We start from the raw sequence: 25,091 nt of genomic DNA on the forward strand, positions 1-25,091 counted from the left end.
CTGTTGAGTCGGGAAGCAGATCAAGGTCAAGTTAGTCCTCACCCTTCCTAACGCGTTTTTTAAGGTTCTTCTGCACACTTAAAAAATTCAAGACCTAAGTAGTTACCGGGATCCCAAGAGCTACGACGTTTAGACCTGCCTTCTTCAAGGTGCGCCGGGCTCCGGGTGGAGAGAGCTGTGGAAGGCTCACGGTTCACCGCGCATGCTCCGAGGGCTCGGCCCAGGGAGGCGCCTCTACCTAGCTCCTTAGAGACTGGGCCCGCCTCTTCCCCAGGCTTCCGGGCGGAGAGAAGTGGGCGGAGTCAGGGCCGGAAGCACCAGGGCGAGCATCTAATCCCTAATCCCTAATTTTGGTGGAGCGTGCCTGGCAAACTGGTGATTGTGTGAGACGTCTAATCTCTAGTCGCTCACCCCTCTACTTTACCACAGGGCTAGAAATCGATTTGAGGAAATCTGATACCAATGAGCGGGCGGGGAGACAACCCCAATGCTAATTTCTCTATTTACAGAAGTTCTGTCCCGGCCTCCCCAGACTGGTGTCGGCTTCCTTTTTCTCCACACCTGTAGCCGCCTTGTTTTTATCGTTTTCGGCACCTGCCCTTCCCCAGCGTCCCCACCACCCCGAGCACTATGTATGATCGGGCTCCCCGCCTGCTCAAATTGGCTGAAGGTGGCAGCACTGAGGCCCATGTGGGTCCTGGATCCTACCAGGTACCTTTCCTGAAGCAGCAGGCGACAGGTAAGATGTAGGGAGAGGCAGATCTCCTGTGACAGGCATCCCATCTTCAGCGCGCTCCCCTTCTGCGTGTTTGTGAGTTAAACATAGAGCGGAATAGCACCATTTTGTAAATGTAACAAAACATGAAGTAGGCAGGGAAAACACTATACTTTTATTTTACAGTTGAGATTGGTGGTATCACTTGTCCCATTTCAAAAGGCTGGTGAGCATATGTCTAGGACTTTTGTTTCGACAATAGTTGTTTACATCCTACTTTTGATTGTGCAGTTTAGGTCTAGGATGATTTCCTGGCTCTGTTGACTACATGAGTCCCCAAATCCTGTGCCCTTACCTCCCACTGTCTCATTGCTTTGTAATCCTGCCTGCCTCACACCTTTCCTCCCATTGACCGGAGACATTTATTTACTAAGATGCAGCTTATATTTCTATTTTGCAGTATTATTTAAAGATAGTTCCTTTTTTTTTTTTCCAGACAGATTTTTCTGACCATCCTCATCTTCTAACACACTTCAGGGGAGCCCCTTTTCTCCATATTCTGTAAAGAAAATCTATATTTTTGACCAGTGAAGTGGGCAAAAATAAATACATCGATTTTGCTTTCTACTTTTTCTATTCTGATGATTTTCTGGAGCTTAATACCGTCCAAATGATAGTTTTTCTTAACTTGTATTTTCCCCATACCTACGCTATGTGTTTTCCAGCAAATGCCAGGATCCATTATTCTGTTACATGACTGATCAGATAAGGATTGGTTTAGGTTTCTTGGGGTGGAGTACAAATTTGACTTCTGTCAGTGTTTCACATGTTGAATTGTACTGCTTCACAGCATCTGATATCCGCTATTCTTGCAGCTTATTCTATGTCTTTATTTTAATGGAGTTGGGCATTATAAGCATTAATTCCCCCAACAATAGTCATAGGTGGCTAACAGTGACCACCTATGACACTTTGCAATCCTTCATTTTGACACAACTGACCACTTGCTTCTTGGAAACACTTCTTTCCAAAATGTAACATCATTTTCTCCTGTTTTTTTTTTTTTTTTTTTTTTTTCCAACTACTGTCTTGGAAGAGTGTCTGGGATGTGGTTGGGACCTAATAAACATTTGTTAAATGCTGAATCAGGGCAACATTTTCTCCCCCTCTCCAAGCAGTCCTTCATGGCCTTCTTTAAATGTTTTTATGTTTCTTGTTGATGAAAAGAGTCAAACTCTGTAAAATATTTTAAGAGATTTATTCGGAGCCAAATATGAGTGACCATGGCCTGTGACACAGCCCTCAGGAGGTCCTGAGAACATATGCCCAAGGTGGTTGGGGTACAGCTTGGTTTTATGTATTTCAGGGAGGCATGAGGCATGAATCAGATACACGTAATAAATAACATTGGTTTCGTTCAGAAAGGTGGGACAACTCAAAAGTGGGGGCTTCCAGGCTATAGGTAAATGTAAACATTTTCTGGTTGACAATTGGTTGAGTTTATCTGAAGACTGGCATCAAAAGGAATGTTCAGGTTAGATAACGGATTGTGGAGACCAAGTTTTGTTGTGCAGAGGAATCGCTCAGATAGCGGACTTCAGAGAGAAAGCGCAGGTTGTAAAATGCTTCTTATCAGACCCAAAAGGGTTGCTGGCTCTTAGTTGATTATCTCCTGTGTCTGGAAAGGAAAGAAAATGAAGGGGAAAGGGAATTCTCTATAGAATGTTGATTTTTCCCATGAGAGACTTTGCAGGGCAATTTCAAGGTATGGCAAGGAAATATATTTTTGGGTAAAACATTTTGACTTTCTTCCTTGTCTCATAATGTTATTCCAGAGTCACATTGGAAAGTAAGTCGTGATATATAGGGTTAAATAAAACCCATCTGATGAGAATTTATAGTTTGTAAGGCATGACTCCCTAGACCCCTTAGATAGGAATTTGGGCAAGATAAAAAAAAAATCAGAACTTAGTTCTCATTTGAAACATCTTTAAATGTTTATATACTGTACTTTCCATCCTTTGCTTGTTGCTTTTGTCATATGTACTTTCTCATTTGTGTTCATAGACTACTATCCATATTCTGATTCTGATGACTCCCAGAAGGAAATCTTAAGAGATATAGGTGATTTATGTCTCTAAGATGAGCTTTCTCCTAATCTTTCGGCCTTCAACACTGCTAGTCACCTTTGTTTGTTTTTCTTTTCTTTTTAATTCTTTTTTTGTTGTTGTTGCTGTTGATGTCCTTGAGTCATAACCAGTTACTTTTTTGAACATCTCTACCTAGATAGTCTGGCATCAAAGTTTTAAGTGTCTGAGCTCATAATTTTTTCCAGCAATACCGGTCCCTTTTTGAAAATTCCCTATTAGTTTATGATAAACTTTTAAGTTTTGGAATTATTCTAGACTCTTTTCTCCCTGACTACTCCTGTTGATCATTAACACCTAATGATTCTATCTTCTCAGTGCCTCTTTGATTAGTTCCTCTTTTCCATTTAGCTGTCCTTGACTTCGTTCAAGCTCTCATTATTTCTATTTTGAATTAAACCTATAAAATATTACTTGTTTTTCCTTACTTCAGTCTTCAATCCATCTTCTATCTTGTGGCAAGAGTGATCTTTCTAAGATATATTACGTTATTTGTGAAAAAAAATCCTTTGTAACATCAAGGTTAAAATCTGAACTCCTTAACATGGTTTATAATGTTCTTCATGTTCTGGACCCTGACCTCATCTCCCACACCTCCACCTCCACCTGACCTACATTTCAGCAATTTCAACTTTACGGTTTTCTTAAGTTCATGCTCACTCACCTCTGTGCCTCTGTATCTGCTGATACTTTTGCCCAGTACACTGTTTTCTTTCTTCACTTGGCTAATTCCTATTTTTTCTTTGAGATTCAGCTAAGATGAAGTTGTTCACGGGCTCTACTTTTTCTCAGGTTTTTCTTCTCTGACTCCTTAATGGCTTTTATAGCACTTTGATTCTATATTGTAATTAATGTTAACTTATCTGGCAGACCCACTAAAATGTGAGCTGCTTGAGGGCAATAACCATGATCTTTACTCCATTATTCCTAGTTTTTAGCTGAATACCATAACACGTAAGTTAAAAAACAAACAGTAATCTTGAAATAAAATTAAAATATAATGAGCCACATATAGCGTAATTTAAAACTCTTGTAACTTTGCTTAGAGAGAAGTAAGGAGCGTGTGGTAAAACCCTTTTACTGTTTTATAGGATTGTGTCTTGTTGATCTGTGAGATAAAGTATGAAATTCCATGCTGGGGAAATTTGAGCAGCTGCATCCTGTATGTTTTTTTAGCAATACTAAGAGAGAATATGCTGAAAATCAGTAGAAGGAACAGGTGTCTCTTTGGTGATTTCTCTGCTGGATTCTCTGGAAGATAATTTAAAAGGAGCTACCATCTCTTTCCTAGGTATATACTACCTCATCTACCTTTAGGACCAGTAACACATGGGACTATGCAGAAGTGTACAACTATTTTAGCTAAGGGTCAGGTTCATTTTGTGGAGCATGGTGTGGGAAGAACAGATGTAGGGGCTTTATATAACTTACTTGTTACTTTGAATTTCGCAAGAGGAAAATACCTTAGAGCCCTAGATACCGATACTCTTTATTCCCAACCTTTCTCCCCTAACTGCTGCTCTGCCGCTGTCCCCTCACTGTAGCCTGCTTGGCCAGGCGAGTCCTTCAGGATATTGGCTCTACATTTTCCTCAGGAAATTCTTTTTACCTTAATTGAAACTATTTCATTGGCTGTAGGCCATTTGATCAGGGAGACTCTCTTCTACCCAGGAATTGCAACCTGAGGGGACAGGACTAAGCTGTTTTTCTTTCTGCTTTCATGAGGTGGGAGAGATTGGATACTCAAATTCCAGATTAGTGAGAGCTATGCCTGATTTTCTCACGATTACCTGAGAAGCAAACATCTCTTATTAAAGTAAATATTCCCCAGAGACAACCAGCCTAGTATCATGTGATAAAAACATACTCCTTTTACTAATGTGACTACTCTTGGCATTATTGTGCCAGGGAGTATTTCATTGCTTTTTGGCTTATTTATATAATAAATATCAGCTGTATATATCTCTTGGTTTTCTATTAGTTAGCTAAGCTGGGTGCCATCATCTCCTAAAAATATTCTTTCCCAGATTTCTTTTTTGGTTGGGGAGTGGTTAGCTTTATTGGCCACAGAAGGATAAGTTGGCTATGGCCTCATACCTGTGCCCATGTGCTTATGTCAACAATGATAATTTTATCTTTTTAGCCTATCAGAATATAGCTGCATCAGGGAATGCAATCTGTCTCTTTTAAAGTTTAGATAATAATATGTATGTGATTGCTGTATATGTTGTTGTCCTGAAGATGAGTACATGTTTCAAAGATCTAATTACTGCTTATATGTGAAAAATGTCCTTTTCTTTCTTTTGTGGCTGTAGTTGTGGCTATAGTATTTGTCCTTTAATCACATACTGCCCACTTTCTCTTTCAGCATAGACTGACTATTGCTTCATACCAGTTTGATTTATCTTTCTCTGTTGGTGCCTCAAACTCAATATATCCCAAACTGAACTCATTTCTTTCTTCTCAAATCTCTTCTTCTATATACTTAATTTCTTCTTTCTGTCAGTTTGATTTATAATTTGTAGTTGGCACTTCACATGTCAATATAGCCATATGTCCCATATCAAACTCTACCATCTCTAATTCCCCAGAACCCTCTTCTATATTTTATACCTTAATTATTGGCAGTGCTTTTTGTAGCATAATTGTCTATTTGTCAGGCTTACCAACTATTTGAAGGCAGGGTTTTATCTTATTCATTATTGTACCCTCACTGCCTGTCATACATGCATGTCTCCCATACATAATAGAACATTCACTATTACAGAATGGATGACTAGTTTAGAAGATCATTTGTTAATTGGTCACCCTCACTGTAAACATTAGGCACACAGTTATGAATAAATAAACAAGTAAGTTCCTTCTCATGGAGTGTATCATTATAAACATTTAAATTTTTCTGTAGTTTTACTTGTGCTCAATATTTCTTGTATACTTTTATTGACAAAAGATTCTATATAATTAATTTTGGAAAACTTCAATGAAGATTTTATGAGTGCCAGCTTTCTTGATTCTCTTTGTTGCCCAATTATTTCATATATGTATGTGTGTGTGTGTGTGTGTATATATATATATATATATATTCTACCATTAATAGTATTAATAATACATTGAGTACATGCCTAGTGTGTGTTTTTTTTAACTTTTATATGAATTTCAGTACTCTCCAACTAATTTTACATTTGTTTAAGGTAGATTCATTTAGGGGCCCTGCTGTGTTCTGATGCCAACTACCTCAGAAGTAGCGTGGGTTTCACTTTCTTAGTTTTCATATTTATCTCAGATTACCTTAATGTTCATATGAACCTAAACTTAAAACCCTTTTATTATGAGATAGAATACTTACATAGAAAACCACATAAAATATAAATGTAGACCTTAAAAAGAAGATATTCAGTTAAAAAATAGATTTGCCATCAGTGGGTACAGGAAACTAAAAACAAAAAGCAAAAAAAATGGAGATAGAACATTCCAAAAAGTTCTTTTTGGTATTTTTTATTTCAACATTTTCCTTCTCCCCTACAGTTAAACACTATCCTGATTATTATGGTAATAACTTCCTTGCTTTTCTTTATAGATTGTTAAATCCTGTTGATGAAATGACCCCTTTATCGTTATGAAATGTATCTTTTATCCCTGTTATTTCTTGTTCTAAAGCCAACTTTGTCTGATTTTAATATAGGCACTGCAGCTTTTTGAATTCATGCATGCATGTTATAACTTTGTCCATCCTTTTAATTTCTGTTTTTATATCTTAAGAGAGTTACTTAGAGACAGCATAAAGTTTGGTCTTATTTATACAATCTGACAATCTCTGCCTTCTAATTGAGGTGTTTAGAACTTTTATAGTTAATTTCACTATCAATATCTTTGGGCTTTAATGTACTCTTTTGCTATTTGCTTTCCATTTATCTCATCTGTTCTTTTTCCTTTTTCCTTACTTTTGTTGCAGGAATAAAGGTTTTTAAAACATAATTCTTTTTTTATGTCCACTATTGGCTTATTTGCTATACCTCTCTTGTTTTATTTTTAAGTGGTTGCCTAGGGTTTACAATATGTATTTCTAATTTATTACAGTGTACCTTCAAATAATATTGCACCACTTCGTATATAGTAAATAAACTTTACAGAGTATGCTTCCATTTCCCCCAACTCACCCTTTGTACTATTGTGGTTATACATTTTACTTCTACATCTGCTATAATGCCTCAATAAATTGAGACTATTTTTGCTTTAAGCAATCTCAGACAGTCCTTTACTTATGATGATTCAACTTAACATTTGTTTAAATTTTGCACAATGGTGTGAAAGTAATATGCATTCAGTAGAAACCAAACTTCCAGTACCCACAAAACCATTCTATTTTTCACTTTCAGTACAGTATTCAATAAATTACATAAGATATTCAACATTTTATTATAAAATAGTCTTTATATTAGGTAATTTTGCCCAACTTTAGGCTAATGTGTTCTGAGCATGTTAAGGTAAACTAATCTATGCTATTATAGGTTAGGTATATTACATGCAGTTTCAATTTATGATATTTTCAAATTACAATTATTTTATAGGGAAGTAACTCCATCACAAGTCATCGAGCATCTATATTTTTTAAAGAGATTAAGAATTGAGAAAAAATATATTTTATTAATCCACAAACATTTGTTATTCCATCCAGTGTATTTTTCATTCTGTAAGTTTGATTTGGGTCTTTTTTATACCTTCCCTTTATCTTGTCATCATGTTCATCTTTTCTCTACCTTGTTGAATATATAAAGAATATTTATAATAGATAGTGTTCTGTCTGCTGATTCCACCTTTTCATTTCTCAATCTGTTTCTTTTCATTGACTTTTCTCCTCTTTATGGGTCATATTTTCCTGCATCTTGAAAGTACACTCTCTGGTAATTTGTATGATTCATTTTATATGTAGTTTGAGTGGGTATGTGTGTGTATTTATATGTGTATTTGGAATGAAATCTGGTTCTTGTTCTCTGGCTATTTACTCTGAGTAAGTAGAATGTTTCACTGGTGTCCTGCATTTCTCAGCTCTACCGGACAACTGTTGCCTTTTCAAAATGAACCTTGGCTTACTTTTAAGGATTTCTGGTCTTCTGGTCTTTGTAACTAATTTAAGGTCAGTCTGACTTCTTTCCTCCCTTTCCCTTTCTTTTGTCTTTCCCTCTTCTCTTCCCTTCTTCTCTGATTTGGGATAACCAGCTAAAACCATCAGTCACTAAATTAATACCTAGAATTTTAACATCATCCATGAAGTTTTTCCTGATCATCTCAATGTGGATGAGAACTTCTCTTCTTTTTGAATTTGCATATGTCTTCCATTATGGCATTAGAGATGTTTTTCCTTGTTTAAAATCATTACAATACTTTTCTTAATGCTTCAAGATACTACTTTTTTAGAGGTAAGATCTATATTTTGCTCACCTCTTTTATGTTGCAATATCTAACACAAATAAATAATTCTTGACATTGGTTGCATTTTAATACATGTGGGCCTCAAAAGAAACACATTATTTTATTTTAAATAGAGTATCTTTTATTATTAGTCCAGATTAGCAAGATTTTTACTATATTATCACCATACATTCTTACAGTAGCACACATTTTCCTTTAGTATACAAGATTTAGAGTAAAAGTTTTGAATCTTCACTTGCATTCTTTTATTACCTATTTGAATATAGCTGCTGCTCTATTCTCTCCCTTCTCTTCTTTGATATCCACATTGCTTAAATGCTAATAATTTTTCCAATACAGATCTTGAATTTTTTAGAATCAGTTTTTCAGTATTCAAGTTTGTATTATCTTATGATTATTTGTTCCAAAGAAATTTGTGTCTTCTATTTGTGAACCTTTGTTTAGAGTCAGCCAATCAAGAAATATTTACTGATACCAACTATGTGCCTAGGCAAGGAGACATGATGAATGATCTGCTGTAAACCCACTTTAAATTATTTCTATCTAGGCTGTCTTTACAAGTTTATATAAGATGTTTTCTACAAATAATATATGCTATTTCAAAATATAAAACAATGGTCTTCTGAGGATGAAAATGTTTTATCAGCTAAATATAACTGCTATTTTCGTCCCCATCAAAAATGATTAGAAGACAAGAGGGTTTTATTTTCTTTAGTTTTTTTGTTGTTCAATAAGTCTCAGGTCTTTAGGTTCTTATATTAATAAAAAATTCTTATCTTATATCAGATTTTAAAAAATGTAATAACTTCTCTGACTAGCCGTTAGTTCTGAAAATAAAGTCTTAACAATTGAGGATACTCATGATTATATATATTTTGAGTGTTTTTTTCCTGAAATCCTTGGACTCCTATCTTATCTGCTGTTCATATGATTTTATTTTTATAGGTAGTTATGCACCATTTCTTTCTTTGACTGCCAGAGAAAGTACTTTTACCATTGCCTCTAGCATTGAGAAAGCTGTTCCAGGTCCAGGACACTATAATGTTTCAGAAGCACAGGTAACTTTATAGTTACTATAATTGACTTAATAAAATAATGTTTTCTTGGGCCGGGCGCGGTGGCTCAAGCCTGTAATCCCAGCACTTTGGGAGGCCGAGACGGGTGGATCACGAGGTCAGGAGATCGAGACCATCCTAACATGGGCTAACATGGTGAAACCCCGTCTCCACTAAAAAATACAAAAAACTAGCCGGGCGAGGTGGCGGGCGCCTGTAGTCCCAGCTACTCAGGAGGCTGAGGCAGGAGAATGGCATAAGCCCGGGAGGCGGAGCTTGCAGTGAGCTGAGATCCGGCCACTGTACTCCAGCCTGGGCGACAGAGTGAGACTCCGTCTCAAAAAAAAAAAAAAAAAAAAAAAAAAAAAAATAATAATAATAATAATAATAATGTTTTCTTCCCTCAATAGATCAAATGTCATTTGTTATATTTTATTTTCTGCTCATATTGTCTTTTCCTTTCAAATTATATTTTATAATTTGAATAATAGAAAATAAATGTATTCGATGTTGGTTGCATGATTGGGTTGGATGTTTTTCATTATTCTACATACTCTATAAGACACAAAACATTGTTACATGCTGTATGGTCCTTGAGAATGAGAGAATAGGACTCTTGAATGAATTATTGCCCATGGAAGTTGTGCAGATAGTCAAAATGTGTAGAAGAGGAATTGCAGTAGAGTGAAAGAATTGGTTTTTGTGCCATGCTTTAAAGCTATAGCCATTGCCATTGTCTCATCTGTCTCCTGTTTCTGCACAGTCTCAAGAGTCTGTGACCAGATTATCTTCAATGGTTCATTTATGTTTAGAAATAGTAGATATAACTCTGATATCTTCATAGTCATGAGTACCACCTTTTGCCATTTTCACATAAATTTTGCCTTTATATGTATTGGCTGCTAGCTGATCCCAGCAGAACCTTTAACTCACCTGTTGGAGGCGCAGATAAAGTCCTTGTTGAAGTGATCGATATAGATGCAGATTGCAGTTTGATTTGTATGATCATAGAGCCTATGGTAATGGCTTTTAAATTATCAAAATTTGAAAAGTTCTTCTCTTTTCACAGGATTTTACTTTTTGTTCAACTTGTTAGTGTTTTTGTAAAATAAATCATTAAAGTTATTTTTATACATCTACTCTTTAAACATAGAAATTCTGATCTTCTAAAAATAGTAATCAAGTAGTGAATTGCCTATTTAAAAATAAAATTTGACTCAATTTTTAAAAGAAGACCTCCTTTGTATGTTTCTTAAAAGCTGAGTGAAGTTGAATAAGGTGCCCACTAGAGACAGGCTCTGTGAACAGTGACTGTGAACAATTGGACATGTGAAAAGGGCTATTTGTAGATCAATGACTTAAAATCTTAGCTGATCAATCAGACGCCAGCCACTGTTATCATAACTCATCTTTTTGAAATGATTGCACTGTAATTGTTTACAGGAATCTTTATGATGTAATTTTACCCAAATTAATTGGATATTTGTCAATTGGTAATTTTCAGATTCTGGAAAATCCAGATATGTAGCATGGAGAGCCCTGGAAGATTCCACCCAAATGTTTGCTCTCTAATAAACAATGTTTAAAGTTAATCTGAACATAAAACCAAGCTGTTGCTAATAAGTCTTAATAATTTTTTCTGGAAACGACCAAAATGTTATTTGTGAAAATAATTATCAATAAACAACCTCGAAGGGTTTGCTTTTCCCCTTCAATATGAATGCCAACATTTTTTTTTTTTTCAGTTCATTTCAGGGGTAAAATTTTTTCTAAGGGCTTTTATTCTTGCTCTACAGCTTTGGGAATTCCCATCTCTGATTTCTTCTTTAAAACAGAGTTTTCTTGCACTCTCTCAAAGTTCTCCAAGTACAGCAAATTTCAGTTTTGAGTTTCAAGTTAAAACTGACAACTATAATTGCTATCTGCTCTTGCTATCCCCTTTTACTAGAACTATGTCTTCAGTCAAAGGGTGAACTTTCTTAGCTTGCATTTAAAAACTATTTTCTGATAATAATTAATGTTTATCAAGTAGAAATTAATTGTAAAGTGCTTCTTTTATATATCAGAAGGTTTTTTTCTTCTCCATTTTAGTGTAACATAAAAGGAGGCCATAGTCTACAAAACCGGGAGAAACGTTTTAAGAAGTTTATTTCAGATAATCCAGGACCAGCAAGCTATAATCAGTCTTATCCTAAAACACAAGATATCATGAACAGAAAAGTATTAGAGACCAGAGAGCATCTTCAGTCAGTACGTTTCTATTTTAAATTATACTTGTAATGACATTTTTTTAAGTTAAAATAGTCAAGGTTTAATATTTTATGTGATATTAAGTACATTTAAAAAGCCTTCCTATAAAAATTAGATTTGTTAGTATTTATATTTTAGTTATTTTATAAGTAAATAAACTTTAGTTTTTAACTGTATTCATGTCTAACTTCATATTTGCTCCTAATAAATCTATAGTCACTTTCAATATCTGTGGTGAATAAAAAGTAAGGGAGATTTTACAAACTACCTGAGTGGTTTACCTATGTATAGAGGAAACTCTGTGTTAAGTACTGTTAATAATATATTTCCTTCCTGTTCGCAAGGAAGGAAAAAATATAAATAAAATAAGTTAAAAATATGATTCCTGAGATAAAAAAGCTTAAAATTTAGATGGGAGATAGACAAATAGGTAGCTGTTAATTCAAGACAAGATGTGACAGTTGCTAAATGAATGATCATGTAATGAAATGCCATAGGAATTTAAAGGTGGATTACTGTATTATGTGAAGGCATAATTTATGGAAGATTTATAGAGGTTTTGACATGACATTGAAGAACAGAGTTGGAATATGGATTCCAAACTGGAGTGTTACATGAGTGAAGATACAGAAGTGAGATTTTTATGGAAGATAATGAGAAGGTTATTTTAACTGAAATGAAGAATTTCTTTGAAATAAATACTATTATCGAGCAGATTTGGTCACTGTTTGTTTAGAGTGGTTCCCTTCTCTTGTCATAACTTTCATGTAGCTCATATTACATTTTAATCAGTTTTTTGTTTTGGAAGATATATTTTAAGGCTAAGTACTTAGTTGAATAATATCAGTGCAATGACATTGAGGTTAAATTTGGTAAGCATATTTAAATATCAGATATTTCGTGTGTGGGGACAAAGTAAATGTTCATTTACTTTGGGGGTTTATCACATATTTTTTGAGTGACTATATGGCCATACATATAATGCTAGATGTTGGTAGTACATAGAAAATATTATTGCTTCCTGAGATGTATAATTTTAACAGGAAAATAATGAATGAAATTCAGTATAATACTGTTAATGAAATGCTATTTTAGAGCCATAATACAGTGTTCAGTAGTAGCTCAAAGTAGAGAGTCTTTGGAGGGAATAGGGGAGACAAATTGGACCTGATCTTGAAGAAGGATTCACCGAGTAGTTAAAAGGAATGGGAAAAAATATTTTTCCCCACTTTATGTGCAGAAAAATCCACATGAATAAAGAAACTGAAGTGTTTGATAGTATGATATATTACCGGAAAGAACAAAATTCTTTGGAATGTTTGGAGTACAGGAGTGAAGGGAGAGTTGTAGGAATAGAGAATGGAGGTAGGGGCTATGTTTTGGAAAGTCTTGACATCACACAAATACTTTTTAAATGTACTGAAAGGAGGGAAAGCCATTCAATGGTTTCTTATTTTAATTTGGTAATTAATCTCATAGGTATTACTGAAACTACTTAAAGGTTGTCTTTAATTTGATAAAAGATAAAATTCTGGCTGGGTGTGGTGGCTTACACCTGTAATTCCAGCACTTTGGAAGGCCGGGGAGGTGGGGGCAGATCACTTGAGGCCAGGAGTTTGAGACTGGCCAGGCCAACATGGTGAAACCCACTCTCTACTAAAAAAATACAAAAATTAGCCAGGCATAGTGGTACACTCCTGTAATCCCAGCTACTTGGAAGGCTAAGGCATGAGAATCGCTTGAACCCGGGAGGCAGAGGTTGCAGTGAGCCAAGATCATGCCACTGTACTCCAGCCTGGGCAACACAGTGAGACTTTTCTCCCACCCCCCTCCCAAATTATATTAAGAAAGAAAAACGGCTGGACACAGTGGCTCATGCCTGTGATCCCAGCACTTTGGGAGGCCGAGGTGGGCGGATCACCTGAGGTCAGGAGTTCGAGACCAGCTTGGCCAACATGGTGAAACCCCATCTCTACTGAAAATACAAAAAAATTAGCCAGGTGTGGTGGCATGTGCCTGTGATCCCAGCTACTCAGGAGGCTGAGGCAGGAGAATTGCTTGAACTCGGGAGGTGGAGGTTGCATTGAGCAGAGATCATGCCACTGTACTCCAGCCTGGGCAACAAGAGCAAAAACTCTGTCTCAGATAAAAAGAAAAAGAAAATTTGCTACTGAGAGTATGTTTATAACATAATTGTACATGGGCACATGAATATGCAACTATAGCATTAATTTATTCATACAGAAACTTCAGGAATCAATATATTCTTAATAATTTCAGTTTCCCAATAACTAAGTCCTTTATATGCCAGTACTTTTAGTTGATATATCTTATGTTAATATTTGTAATGTATGTTATACCTTCATTTTTTAATTTAAATTATAAAATATTTTACATTAAACCAAATTTTGATAAAAGGATAATCACCCTAAAACTCCTGACTCTAACATTAATTTTCTGTTAATTTTTGCATAGCGTCTTTTGGTGTTAAATTATATATGTATGTGACTTTATACATTTATATATGATTTCACATAGCTATATTCATAATTCACTTTTATATTTTGCTATTTCCATTTAGCATTACATCATAGACATTTTCCTGCTATATAGCTTGCATACTTAGGATATTTATACAAGACTCAGGAAATGTGGAAGCAAAAGTCAGGAGCTGGGAATGAATGAAGCCAGAAAGTATTACTGAAAAATGCAAAGTTTGTTTTTGCATAGCAGATAGTGTAATAGCATGATTGTTGATGTGAATAGGATTGCCTGTTTTTAGAATTAGTAATGATGGTTTTACTAAGCAAGATAAGTAACTGACCCAAATGAGAAAAAATCTTTGCTTCTTATGATGACTTTACTAGTTACCTATTATATTATATTCTACTCTAAATTTAATAGAAATACATTCTCTTGGTTTACAGTATGAAGCAACAGGCTTGAATTCACTCCTTTAAATTACTTTTACAAAACAAACATTTTTGGCCAGGCACAGTGGCTCATGACTGTAATCCCAGCACTTTGGGAGGCCGAGGCTGGCAGATCATTTGAGGTCAGGAGTTCAAGACCAGCCTGGCCATCATGGCAAAACCCCATCTCTACTAAAAATACAAAAATTAGCCAAGCATAGTGGTGCACGCCTGTAGTCCCAGCTACTTGGGCGGGTGAGGTCGTGGGGAGAATCGCTTGAACCCGGGAGACAGAGGTTGCTGTGAGCCAAGTTGTACCACTGCACTCCAGCCTGTATGACAGAGTGAGACACTATCTCAAAAAAATAATAACAGTCATTTTTGTTTTATATCATGAAACTCATTAAATCAATATTTAATAGTTGCGTTTTAGTAACTTTTAATATTTGGTTCTTCATTCCCCTTCCTCTTGCCTTGGAATAAATAATATAAAATGTTTTCCTTGTAGAAAATTTCAAGAGCACCTACACTTACCAGAAGTGTTGATGTTCCTTCAATTCCTTCTTATGGAAAGTCATATGGTTATCATATTAATGATGATGGCAGTATTATAAAATGTTTTCCACCTGCTAGTGACAGTACCCTTGGTCCAGCATATTACAAACCTCAATTTGTAAGTATAATGTATTTCATATTGACAATTGGAAAATTGTTTATGATTTACATATGGGTTTCTTTTTTTTCTGGCTTATTTCTCCAAGAAAAAAATGATTACATGTTTTAGTTAATGTAGCACTAATTGTGGTAACAAATAGACCCCCAAATTTTAGTGGTTTAATACAGTAGAATTTTTTTTCCTCATTCATATGGGCATGCTTATTAAGTGACTTTCCTTCATGTTGAGATCCAGGGACACAGGATTATTCCAGTTGTGTTTCTGTCATCCTCTAGGGACTTGTTGTCATCTGTATCCCGCTGGCAGAAGAGGATGAGGAATTATGCATTGGAAGTTTTTGTAGGCCAGGCTTGCAGCTATAGCCGGTCACATGGCCATACTTAACTGCCAGGGAGGATGGGAAATACAGTCTGTGTATCTCAGAAGAAGAAATGGGAGTAAATTATTAGGAGTCTCTGCCACAATGAATAATCATAAATAATACATAGATATTCTTTTTCTGAATTTGAAAAGAAAAAATAACATTTTATTTTTAAAAGAATTTGAATCTGAGAATGTAAACATCATTTATTCCAGAAATGATTATTTAAAAAATAAGGAGCTTCTCTTTGACTGAAATATCAGTTATAATGTAGCTAATTCATTTCATCCAGAGTTTAAATTTCAAACCTGACCAGACTTGTCAAGATTTTGTTGAGACAGTTGAAATGTATGTGTTATCCATGAATACAGACAATGAATATAGATGGTATGTCTGGTTTTACTCAATTATAAGACAGAAATACATAGTACTTTGAACCTATGATACTTTTATACTTTAATGAGGTATAGAAGAAGTAATTCTAGTGAGGAAATTTCTAAAAGTAAGTATAGATTTAAAGAAAGGCTGAAGAAAAGGCATTCTCAGTATTTATCTTGATCTTTATTCCCAGTATTCTATAGTTATTTGTTGTTATATGACTCCATCTTTGGGCTTAGATGTAAGCACCTTCAAAAACTATTTGGTTTGTGGCAGTAGGTACACTGGGAAGTTTTGGGGGTTTTAGATCCTTTGAAGCATTAACATCTTTTTTCTTAAAATATTTTAATTGTAACATATATCAAACACATAGATAGTATGAAAATAATAATGGATACCTATGCACCCATCACACAGATAAAACACATGTTAAAATTTCGTCACATTACAATTAGCTTTATTTTAAAAGAAATATGTTATTAAGATGTTTCATTCCTCACCCTTTGCCACAATAATTAAACCTTTATTACATATTCATATATGAATAATAATATATATTGTTTTATGATTTTAAAAATTTAAATAAATATTATCTGGTGTATATGTTGCTTGGTTTTTTGCTTACTGTTATATTTTCCAGATTTAACCATATGAATATATTAGATCTAATTCATTCATTGTTCCCAGTTAGATAAGTTTCTTTTTAAAAAATAATTTAATATTTTGAAATAGTTTCAGACTTACAGAAAAACTATAATAATCTTATCCTTCACTCACATCCTGCAGGTGTTAACATTTTATCACATTTGTTGTATCATTTTTTTCTCCCCATGTATTTATATTATTATTTTTATTAAATTATCTGAGAGTACATTTTGGACATGACGCCTCTTTACCCCTAAGTAGTTCAATGTAAGTGTTCTAATAACAAGACATTCTCAGAACACTAGCCAAAGATGGCCGATTAGAAGTAGCTGTGGTCTGTGGCTCTCACTGAGAAGAATGAAAATGGCAAGTGAATTCACCTTCAACTAAGGTATCCAGGTTTCTCATTGGGACTGACTAGGCGGTTGGTACAACCCACAGAGAGTGAGGAAAAGCAGAGTGGGTTGATGATGGCCCACCTGGGAGCAGCATGGGGCAAGGGGAGTTCCCTTCCCTAGCCGAAGGAGGCAGTGAGTGATCGTGTTATCCTGTCCAGGAACTACACTTTTCCCATGGATCTTTGAAACTCATGGACCAGGAGATCCCCTCGTGAGCCCATGCCACCAGGGCCTTGGATCCCCAAGCACAGAGCTGTGCAGGCTGTTGGGGTCACTCAGGTTGGCGGCCACTCAGGCATGTGGCCACTTGGGCAGGCACTGAGATGCAGGAGTTGTTTTTCATGCTCTGGCCCCGGGAATTCCGGTGAGGCAGGAGATCGTCCACTCCTGTAGGAAGGGGACTGAAGCCAGGGATCCAAAGCAGCATCATTCACTGGGCCCCACTCCCATGGAACCTCACTAGCTAAGACCCATTGGCTTGGAATCCCTGCTGGTCAGCAGCAGCAGGCTGGAGACTGCCTAAGATGACTGAGTTCCCCAGGGGAGGGGTGGCTGCCATCTCTGCAGCTCCAGTTGGCTGTTTTCTTCTGCCAGTGCCAAAGAGACTGAGTGGTTTGTACCGGGAGGAATTCCCCACACCATGGCACAGTGGGTGTGGCAGACTGTGGCCAGACTGCTTTAAGTGGGACCCTGAGCCATCCCTCATCACCAGGCAGGGCCTCCCCATGGGAATTTCAGCAACTCCAGCCAGGGGTTTATGGACAGAACTCTGATCTTCCTGGGACAGAGCCCCTGGTAGAAGGCGCAGCCACAGTCTCTGCAGTACACTCTATGTAGTCTTTCCTGCCAGCTGGTCCTGGAGAGTCTGGACAGTCTAGAGAAGGGGGATTTGTCCCAGTTCAGCACACCTGCTCTGCCGAGGAGCAGCCAGACTGCTTCTTTAAGCAGGTCCCTGATCTTGCTCCTCCTCTCTAGGTGAGTCCTCCCAATAGGGGTTACTAGACACCTTATGTAGGAGTGTTCCAGCTGGCATCAGGTTGGTGCCCCTCTGGGACAGAGCTTCTAGAGGAAGAAGCAGGCTGCCATCTTTGCTGTTTTGCAGTCTCCGCTCGTGATGCCTCCAGGTGGGGGAGGAACCTAGGCAAATAGGGTGTGAACCCCCAGAAAACTGCAGCAGCCCTACAGAGGAGGTCCCTGATGTTAAGAGAAAAACAAACAGCAACAACAACAACATCAACAAAAAAGACCCCACAAAAAACCCCATCCAAAGGTCCAGCAGCCTCAAAGATCAAAAGAAGAAAAGCCTACAAAGATGAGAAAGAGTCAATGCAAAAATGCTGAAAACTCAAAAAGCCACAGTGCCTCTTCTCCTCCAAATGATTGCAACACCTCTTCAGCAAGGGCACAGAACTGGGCTGAGGCTGAGATGGATGAATTGATAGAAGTAGGCTTCAGAAGGTGGGCAATAATGAACTTCACTGAGCTCAAAGAGCATGTTCTAACCCAATGCAAAGAAGCTAAGAACCACGATAAAACATTACAGGAGCTGCTAGCCAGAATAACAAGTTTAAAGAGAAACATAAGTGAGCTGATGGAGCTGAAAAACACAACATGAATACTTCACAGTGCGATCACAAGTGTCAATAGCCAAATAAACCAAGCGGAGGAAAGAATCTTAGAGTTGACAAGTATCTTGTTGCAATAAGACAGGCAGACATGATTAGAGAAAAAACATAAATGGAAAGGAATGAACAAAACCTCTGAAAAATGTGGGATTATGTAAAAAGACTAAAACTGTGACTGACTGGGATACCTGAAAGAGATGGGGAGAAAGGAACCAAGTTGGAAAACATACCTCAGGATATCATCCTGGAGAACTTCCCCAACCTAGAAAGGCAGGCTGACATTCAAATTCAGGAAATCTAGAAACCCCAGTAAGATAATCCATGAGATCAACCCAAAGACATATAATCATCAGATTATCCAAGGTTGAAATGAAAGAAAACATGTTAAGGGCAATCAGAGAGAAAGGCCAAGTCACCTACAAAGGGAAGCCCATCAGACAAAAAGCGGACCTCTCAGCAGAAACCCTATAAGCTAGAAGAGATTGGGGGCCAATAGCCAACATTCTGAAAGAAAAGAATTTCCAACCCAGAATTTCATATTTGGCCAAACTAAGCTTCATAAGTGAAGGAGAAATAAAATCCTTTACAGACAATCAAATGCTGAGAGAATTCATCACTACCAGGCCTGCCTTACCAGAGCTCCAGAAGGAAGCACTAAATATGGAAACCAGCCACTATACAAACACACTGAAGTTCACAGGCCAATGACACTATGAAGTAACTACATAAAGGAGTCTGCAAAATAACTGGCTAGTATCATGATGACAGGATCAAATTCATACATAACAATATTAACCTTAAATGTAAATGGACTAAGTGCCCCAATAAAAGACACAGAATGGCAGGCCACATAAAGAGTCAAGATCCATCAGTGTGCTGTATTCAAGAGATGCATCTCATGCAAAGACACTCACAGGCTCAAAATAAAGTGATGGAGGAACATTTACCAAGCAAATGGAAAACAGAAAAAAGCAGGGGTTGTAATCCTAGTTTCTGACAAAACAGACTTTAAACCAACAAAGATAAAAAAAGACAAGGGCATTATATAATGGTAAAGGGTTCAAGTCAACAAGAAGAGCTAACTATTCTAAACATATATTCACCCAATATAGGAGAACCCAGATTCATAAAGCAGGTTCTTAGAGACCTACAAAGAGACTTAGATTCCCACACAATAATAGTGGGAGACTTTTGACACCTCACTAGCAATACTAGATCATCAAGACAGAACATTAACAAAGATATTCAGGACCAGAAGTGAGGGCTAAATCAAGTGGACCTGATAGATATCTATAGAACTCTCTACCCCAAAACAACAGAATATACGTTTTTCTTGGCACTACGTGGCACTTAATCTAAAATTGATTATGTAATTGGAAAAAAAACACTCCTCAGCAAATTAAAAGAACTGAAATCATAATGAACAGTCTCTCAGACAACAGTGTAATCAAAATAGAACTAAAGATTTAAAAAGTCACTCAAAGCCACACAACTATATGGAAATTGAACAATCTGTTTCGGAATGACTCCTGGGTAAATAATGAAATTAAGGCAGAAATCAAGAAGTTCTTTGAAACTAAAGAGAACAAAGAGACAATGTACCAGAATCTCTGAGATGCCTTAAGCAGTGTTAAGAGGGAATTTATAGAAATAAATGCCCACATTAAAAACTAGAAAGATCTCAAGTCTACATTCTAACATTACAACTAAAAGAACTAGAGAATCAAGAGCAAACAAACCCCAAAGCTAGCAGAAGACAAGAAATATTATCAGAATGGTACTGAAAGAGATAGAGACATGAGAAACCCTACAAAAAATCAATGAACCCAGAAGCTGTTTTTTTTGAAATTAATAAAATAGACTGATAACTAGATTAATAAAGAAGAAAAGAGAGAAGAATCAAATAGACACAATCAGAAATGGTAAAGGAGATATCACCACTGACCCCACAGAAATACAACCAACCATCAGAGGATACCATAAACACCTCTGTGCAAATGAACTACAAAAATCTAGAAGAAATGGATAAATTCCTGGATGTATACACCCTCTAAGACTGAACCAGGAAGAAGTTGAATCGCTGAATAGACCAATAATGAGTTCTGAAATCGAGGCAATAAGGAATAGCCTACCAACCAAAAAAAGCCCAGGACCAGACAGATTTACAGCTAAATTCTACTAGAGGTACAAAGAGGAGCTGGTACTACTTCTGAAGCTATTCCAAAAAAAATGAAAAGGAGGGACTCCTCCTTAACTCATTTTCTGAGGCCAGCATCATCCTGATACCAAAACCTGGCAGAGATACAACAAAAAAAGAAAACTGTAGGCCAATATCCCTGATGAACATCAATGCAAAAAATCCTCAAAAAATACTGGCAAGTCAAATCCAGCAGCACATCAAAAAGCTTATCCACCATGATCAAGTTGCAAGGTTGGTTTAACATGCAAATTAATAAATGTAATTCATCACGTAAACAGAACTAAAGACAAAAATCACATGATTATCTTGATAGATGCAGAAAAGGCCTTTGATAAAATTCAATGTCCTTTTGTGTTAAAAGCTCTCAATAAACTACATATTGAAGGAGCATACCTCAAAATAATAAGAGCCATATATGACAAACCCACAGCCAATATACTAAATAGGCAAAATCTGGAAGCATTCCTTTTGAAAACTGGTACAAGACAATGATGCCCTCTCTCACCACACCTATTCAACATAGTATTGGAAGTTTTGGCCAGGGAAATCAGGCAAGAGAAAGACATAAAGCGCATTCAAATAAGAAGAGAGGAAGTCAAATTATCTTTATTTGCAGGTAACATGATTCTACATGTAGAAAGCCCCATTGTCTCAGCCCAAAAGCTTTTTAAGCTGATAAGCAGCTATAGCAAAATCTCAGGATACAAAGTCCATGTGCACAAATCAAAGGCATTTGGTCAGGTGCAGTGGCTCATGCCTGTAATCCCAGCACTTTGGGAGGCTGATGTGGGCGGATCACGAGGTCAAGAGATCGAGACCATCCTGGCCAACATAGTGAAACCTCTTCTTTACTAAAAATACAAAAATTAGCTGGGCATGGTGACACATGCCTGTAGTCCCAGCTACTTAGGAGGCCGAGGCAGGAGAATAGCTTGAACCTGGGAGGTGGAAGTTGCAGTGAGTCGAGATTGTGCCACTGCACTCCAGCCTGGTGACAGAGAGAGACTCTATCTCAAAAAAAAAAAAAAAAAAAAAAAATCATAGGCGTCCCTATACACCAACAAGAGACAAGCAGAGAGCTATATCATAAATGAACTCCCATTCACAATTGCTACCAAAATAATAAAATACCTAGGAAGACAGCTAACAAGGGAAGTGAAGGACCTCTTCAAGTAGAGCTACAAACCACTGCTCAAAGAAGCCAGAATGGACACAAACAAATGAAAAAACATTGCATGCTCATGGATAGGAAGAATCCATATCATGAAAAAGGCCATATTGCCTAAAGTAATTTATAGATTCAATGCTGTTTTCTTTAAACTACCATTGTCATTCTTCACAGAATTAGAAAAAGCTATTTTAAAATTCATATGGATCCAAAAAAGAGTTTGTATAGCCAAGACAATCCTAAGCAAAAAGAACAAAACTAGAGGCATCACACTAGCTGACTTCAACCTATATTACAAGGCTACATTAACCAAAACAGCTTGGTACTGGTACAAAAACAGAAATGTAGACCAATGGAACAGAATATAGAACTCAGAAATAAGATTGCACATCTGATCTTCAACAAACTTGACAAAAACAAGCAATGGGGAAAGGATTCCCTATTTAATAAATGGTGCTGGGAGAACTGGCTAGCCATATGCAGAGAATTGAAATTGGACCCCTTCTTTATACCTTATACAAATATTAACTCAAGATATGGATTAAAGACTTAAATGTAAAATCCAAAACTATAAAAATCCTAGAAGAAAATCTGAGCAATACCGTTGAGGACATAGGCATGGGCAAAAATTTCATGACAAAAATGCTAAAAGTAACTGACACAGAAGCAAAACTGACAACTGGAATCTAATTAAAGAGCTGCTGCACAGCAAAAGAAACTATCACCAGTGCAAACAGACAACCTACAGAATGGGAGAAGATTTTTGCAATCTATCCATTTGACAAAAGTCTAATATCCAAAGTCTATAAGGAACTTAACCAAATTTACAATAAAAAACAACCCCAGTAAAAAGTGGGCAAAGCATATGAACAGACACTTCTCAAAAGAAGATATTTATGTAGCCAACAAACATATGCAAAAAAGCTCATCACTGATCATTAGAGGAATGCAAACCAAAACCACAATGAGATACTATCTCGCACCAGTCGGAATGGCAATTATTAAAAAGTCAAGAAACAATAGATGCTGGCAAGGTTGCAGAGAAATAGGAATGCCTTTACACTGTTGGTGGAAATGTAAATTAGGTCAACCATTGTGGAAAACAGTGTGGTGATTCCTCAGAGATCTAGAAGCAGAAATACCACTTGACCCAGCAATCTTATTACTGGATATATGCCAGAAGGAATATAAATCACTCTATTATAAAGATACATGTGGCCAGGTGCAGTGACTCACGACTGTAATCCCAGCATGTTGGAAGGCCAAGGTGGGCAGATCATGAGGTCAGGAGTTCAAGACCAATATGGTGAAACCTGACCAATATGGTGAAACCCCGTCTCTACTAAAAATACAAAAATTAGCCAGGCGTGGTACCATGCACCTGTAGTCCCAGCTACTCGGGAGGCTGAGGCAGGAAAATCGCTTGAACCCAGGAGGTAGAGGTTGCAGTGAGCCAAGATTATGCCACTACACTCCAGCCTGGGTGACACAGTGAGACTCCATCTCAAAAAACAAAAACAAAAACAAAAACAAAAACAAACATGCATGAGTATGTTCATTCCAGTACTATTCACAATAGTAAAGCCATGGAATCAACCCAACTGCCATCAATGATAGACTGGATAAAAAAAATGTGGCATGTATACACCATGGAATACTATACAGCCATAAAAAGGATTGCTATAAAGAGGAATGATGTCATGTCCTTTGCAGGGACATGGATGGAGCTGGAAGCCATTATCCTCAGCAAATAACACAGGAACAGAAGTCCAAACACCACATGTTCTTATAAGTGGGAGCTGAATGATGAGAGCACATGGGCACAAGGTGGGGAACAACACACACTGGGACCTGTTGGGGGTAGTTTTGGGGGATGGAGAGCATCAGAAAAAAATAGCTAATGCATGTGAGGCTTCATATGCAACAAACCACCATGGCACATGTTTACCTATGTAACAAACCTGCACATCCTGTCGATGTACCCTGGAACTTACAAAAAAAAAAAAAAAAAAAAAAGACATTCTTTTTTGTAACCACAATGCAGTTATCAAAATCATGGCATTTCATTCATTATTATGAAAAAATTGCTAATTATCTCAATTATATCTTTTATAGAAAAAAGATTTTTGGTCCAGAGTTCAATCTGATGTTGCATTTAGTTGCATGTCTCTTTAGAATCCCTTAATTTGGAACAGTTCTTCAGTATTTGTCTTCTTTGATCTTTACTTTCTTTTTGAAGAGTACAGGTTGTTTATTTTGTAGAACATGTTTCAGTTATGGGTTTGTGTATATTATGAATATCTGAAGGTTTGTTTAATATTTTGGCAGGAATACTATAGAAGTGATAGGTTTTTTTTTTTTTTCTTTTTTTTTCTTTTTTTTTTTTTGAGACAGAGTCGCGCTCTTTTGCCCATGCTGGAGTGCAGTGGCACTATCTCAGCTCACTGCAAGCTCCGCCTCCTGGGTTCACGCCATTCTCCTGCCTCAGCCTCCCAAGTAGCTGGGACTACAGGTGCTTGCCACTGCACCTGGCTAATTTTTTGTATTTTTAGTAGAATCGGGGTTTCACTGTGTTAGCTAGGATGGTCTCTATCTCCTGACCTCGTAATCCACCTACCTTGGCCTCCTAAAGTGTTCAGATTACAGGAGTGAGCCACCGTGCCTGGTCAGTGATAGGTTCTTAATACATCATGTAAAGAGTAACAAGGTATTTATCTCATAAATGATTATGTTAACTTGAGGTGACTTCTAGTTTTAACTCATGTAAAGTAAATATTTTTTGAGGATTACTTTAAGACTAAATAGATATTTCATTCATCAAACTCTTAACCTATTTCTCATCAAACTCTCACTTAATAGTTTTAACACCTATTGATGATTCCTGAACCAGTTTTACCGTGATGTTTATCAAATGGTGATTTTCTAACTCTAATTTTTAACCTTTATTTGTTGGCATTTTACTATAAGGAAGAGATTTTTTTCCCCCATTTATATATTTATATCAGTATAGATTTATGAATTCCTGTTTTACTCAAAGGGTTATAATTTATTTTTTTATTGTTTATTTTGAGGCATTGGTGATTCCAGATTTGACCCTTGGGAGCCTTTTAGGCTATCCTTGTGTCCTTTCG

General features: G+C 36.7%; 1 protein-coding gene across 8 annotated transcripts in view; it reads left to right on the plus strand.

Moving 5' to 3' along the window:
• Positions 1 to 309: 309 nt before the first annotated feature.
• LOC105486404 (sperm tail PG-rich repeat containing 2) overlaps positions 310 to 25,091 on the plus strand; it is a 657,812-nt gene continuing 633,030 nt past the window's right edge. For 6 of the 8 annotated variants that reach the window (XR_011621154.1, XR_011621153.1, XR_011621155.1 and 3 more), the window contains exons 1-4: positions 310 to 739; positions 9,238 to 9,350; positions 11,439 to 11,597; positions 15,018 to 15,182. Coding sequence is in view for 5 of the 8 variants with exons in the window: in XM_011749285.2 (XP_011747587.2) it covers positions 631 to 739; positions 9,238 to 9,350; positions 11,439 to 11,597; positions 15,018 to 15,182 (546 nt within the window). In the remaining 3 variants the exon portion in view is untranslated. The remainder of the gene's footprint in view (positions 740 to 9,237; positions 9,351 to 11,438; positions 11,598 to 15,017; positions 15,183 to 25,091) is intronic. The other 2 variants (XM_071093286.1, XM_071093288.1) reach the window with 2 other exon arrangements.

This window comes from Macaca nemestrina, chromosome 3, assembly GCF_043159975.1.
Source record: "Macaca nemestrina isolate mMacNem1 chromosome 3, mMacNem.hap1, whole genome shotgun sequence".
Lineage (NCBI taxonomy): Eukaryota > Metazoa > Chordata > Mammalia > Primates > Cercopithecidae > Macaca > Macaca nemestrina.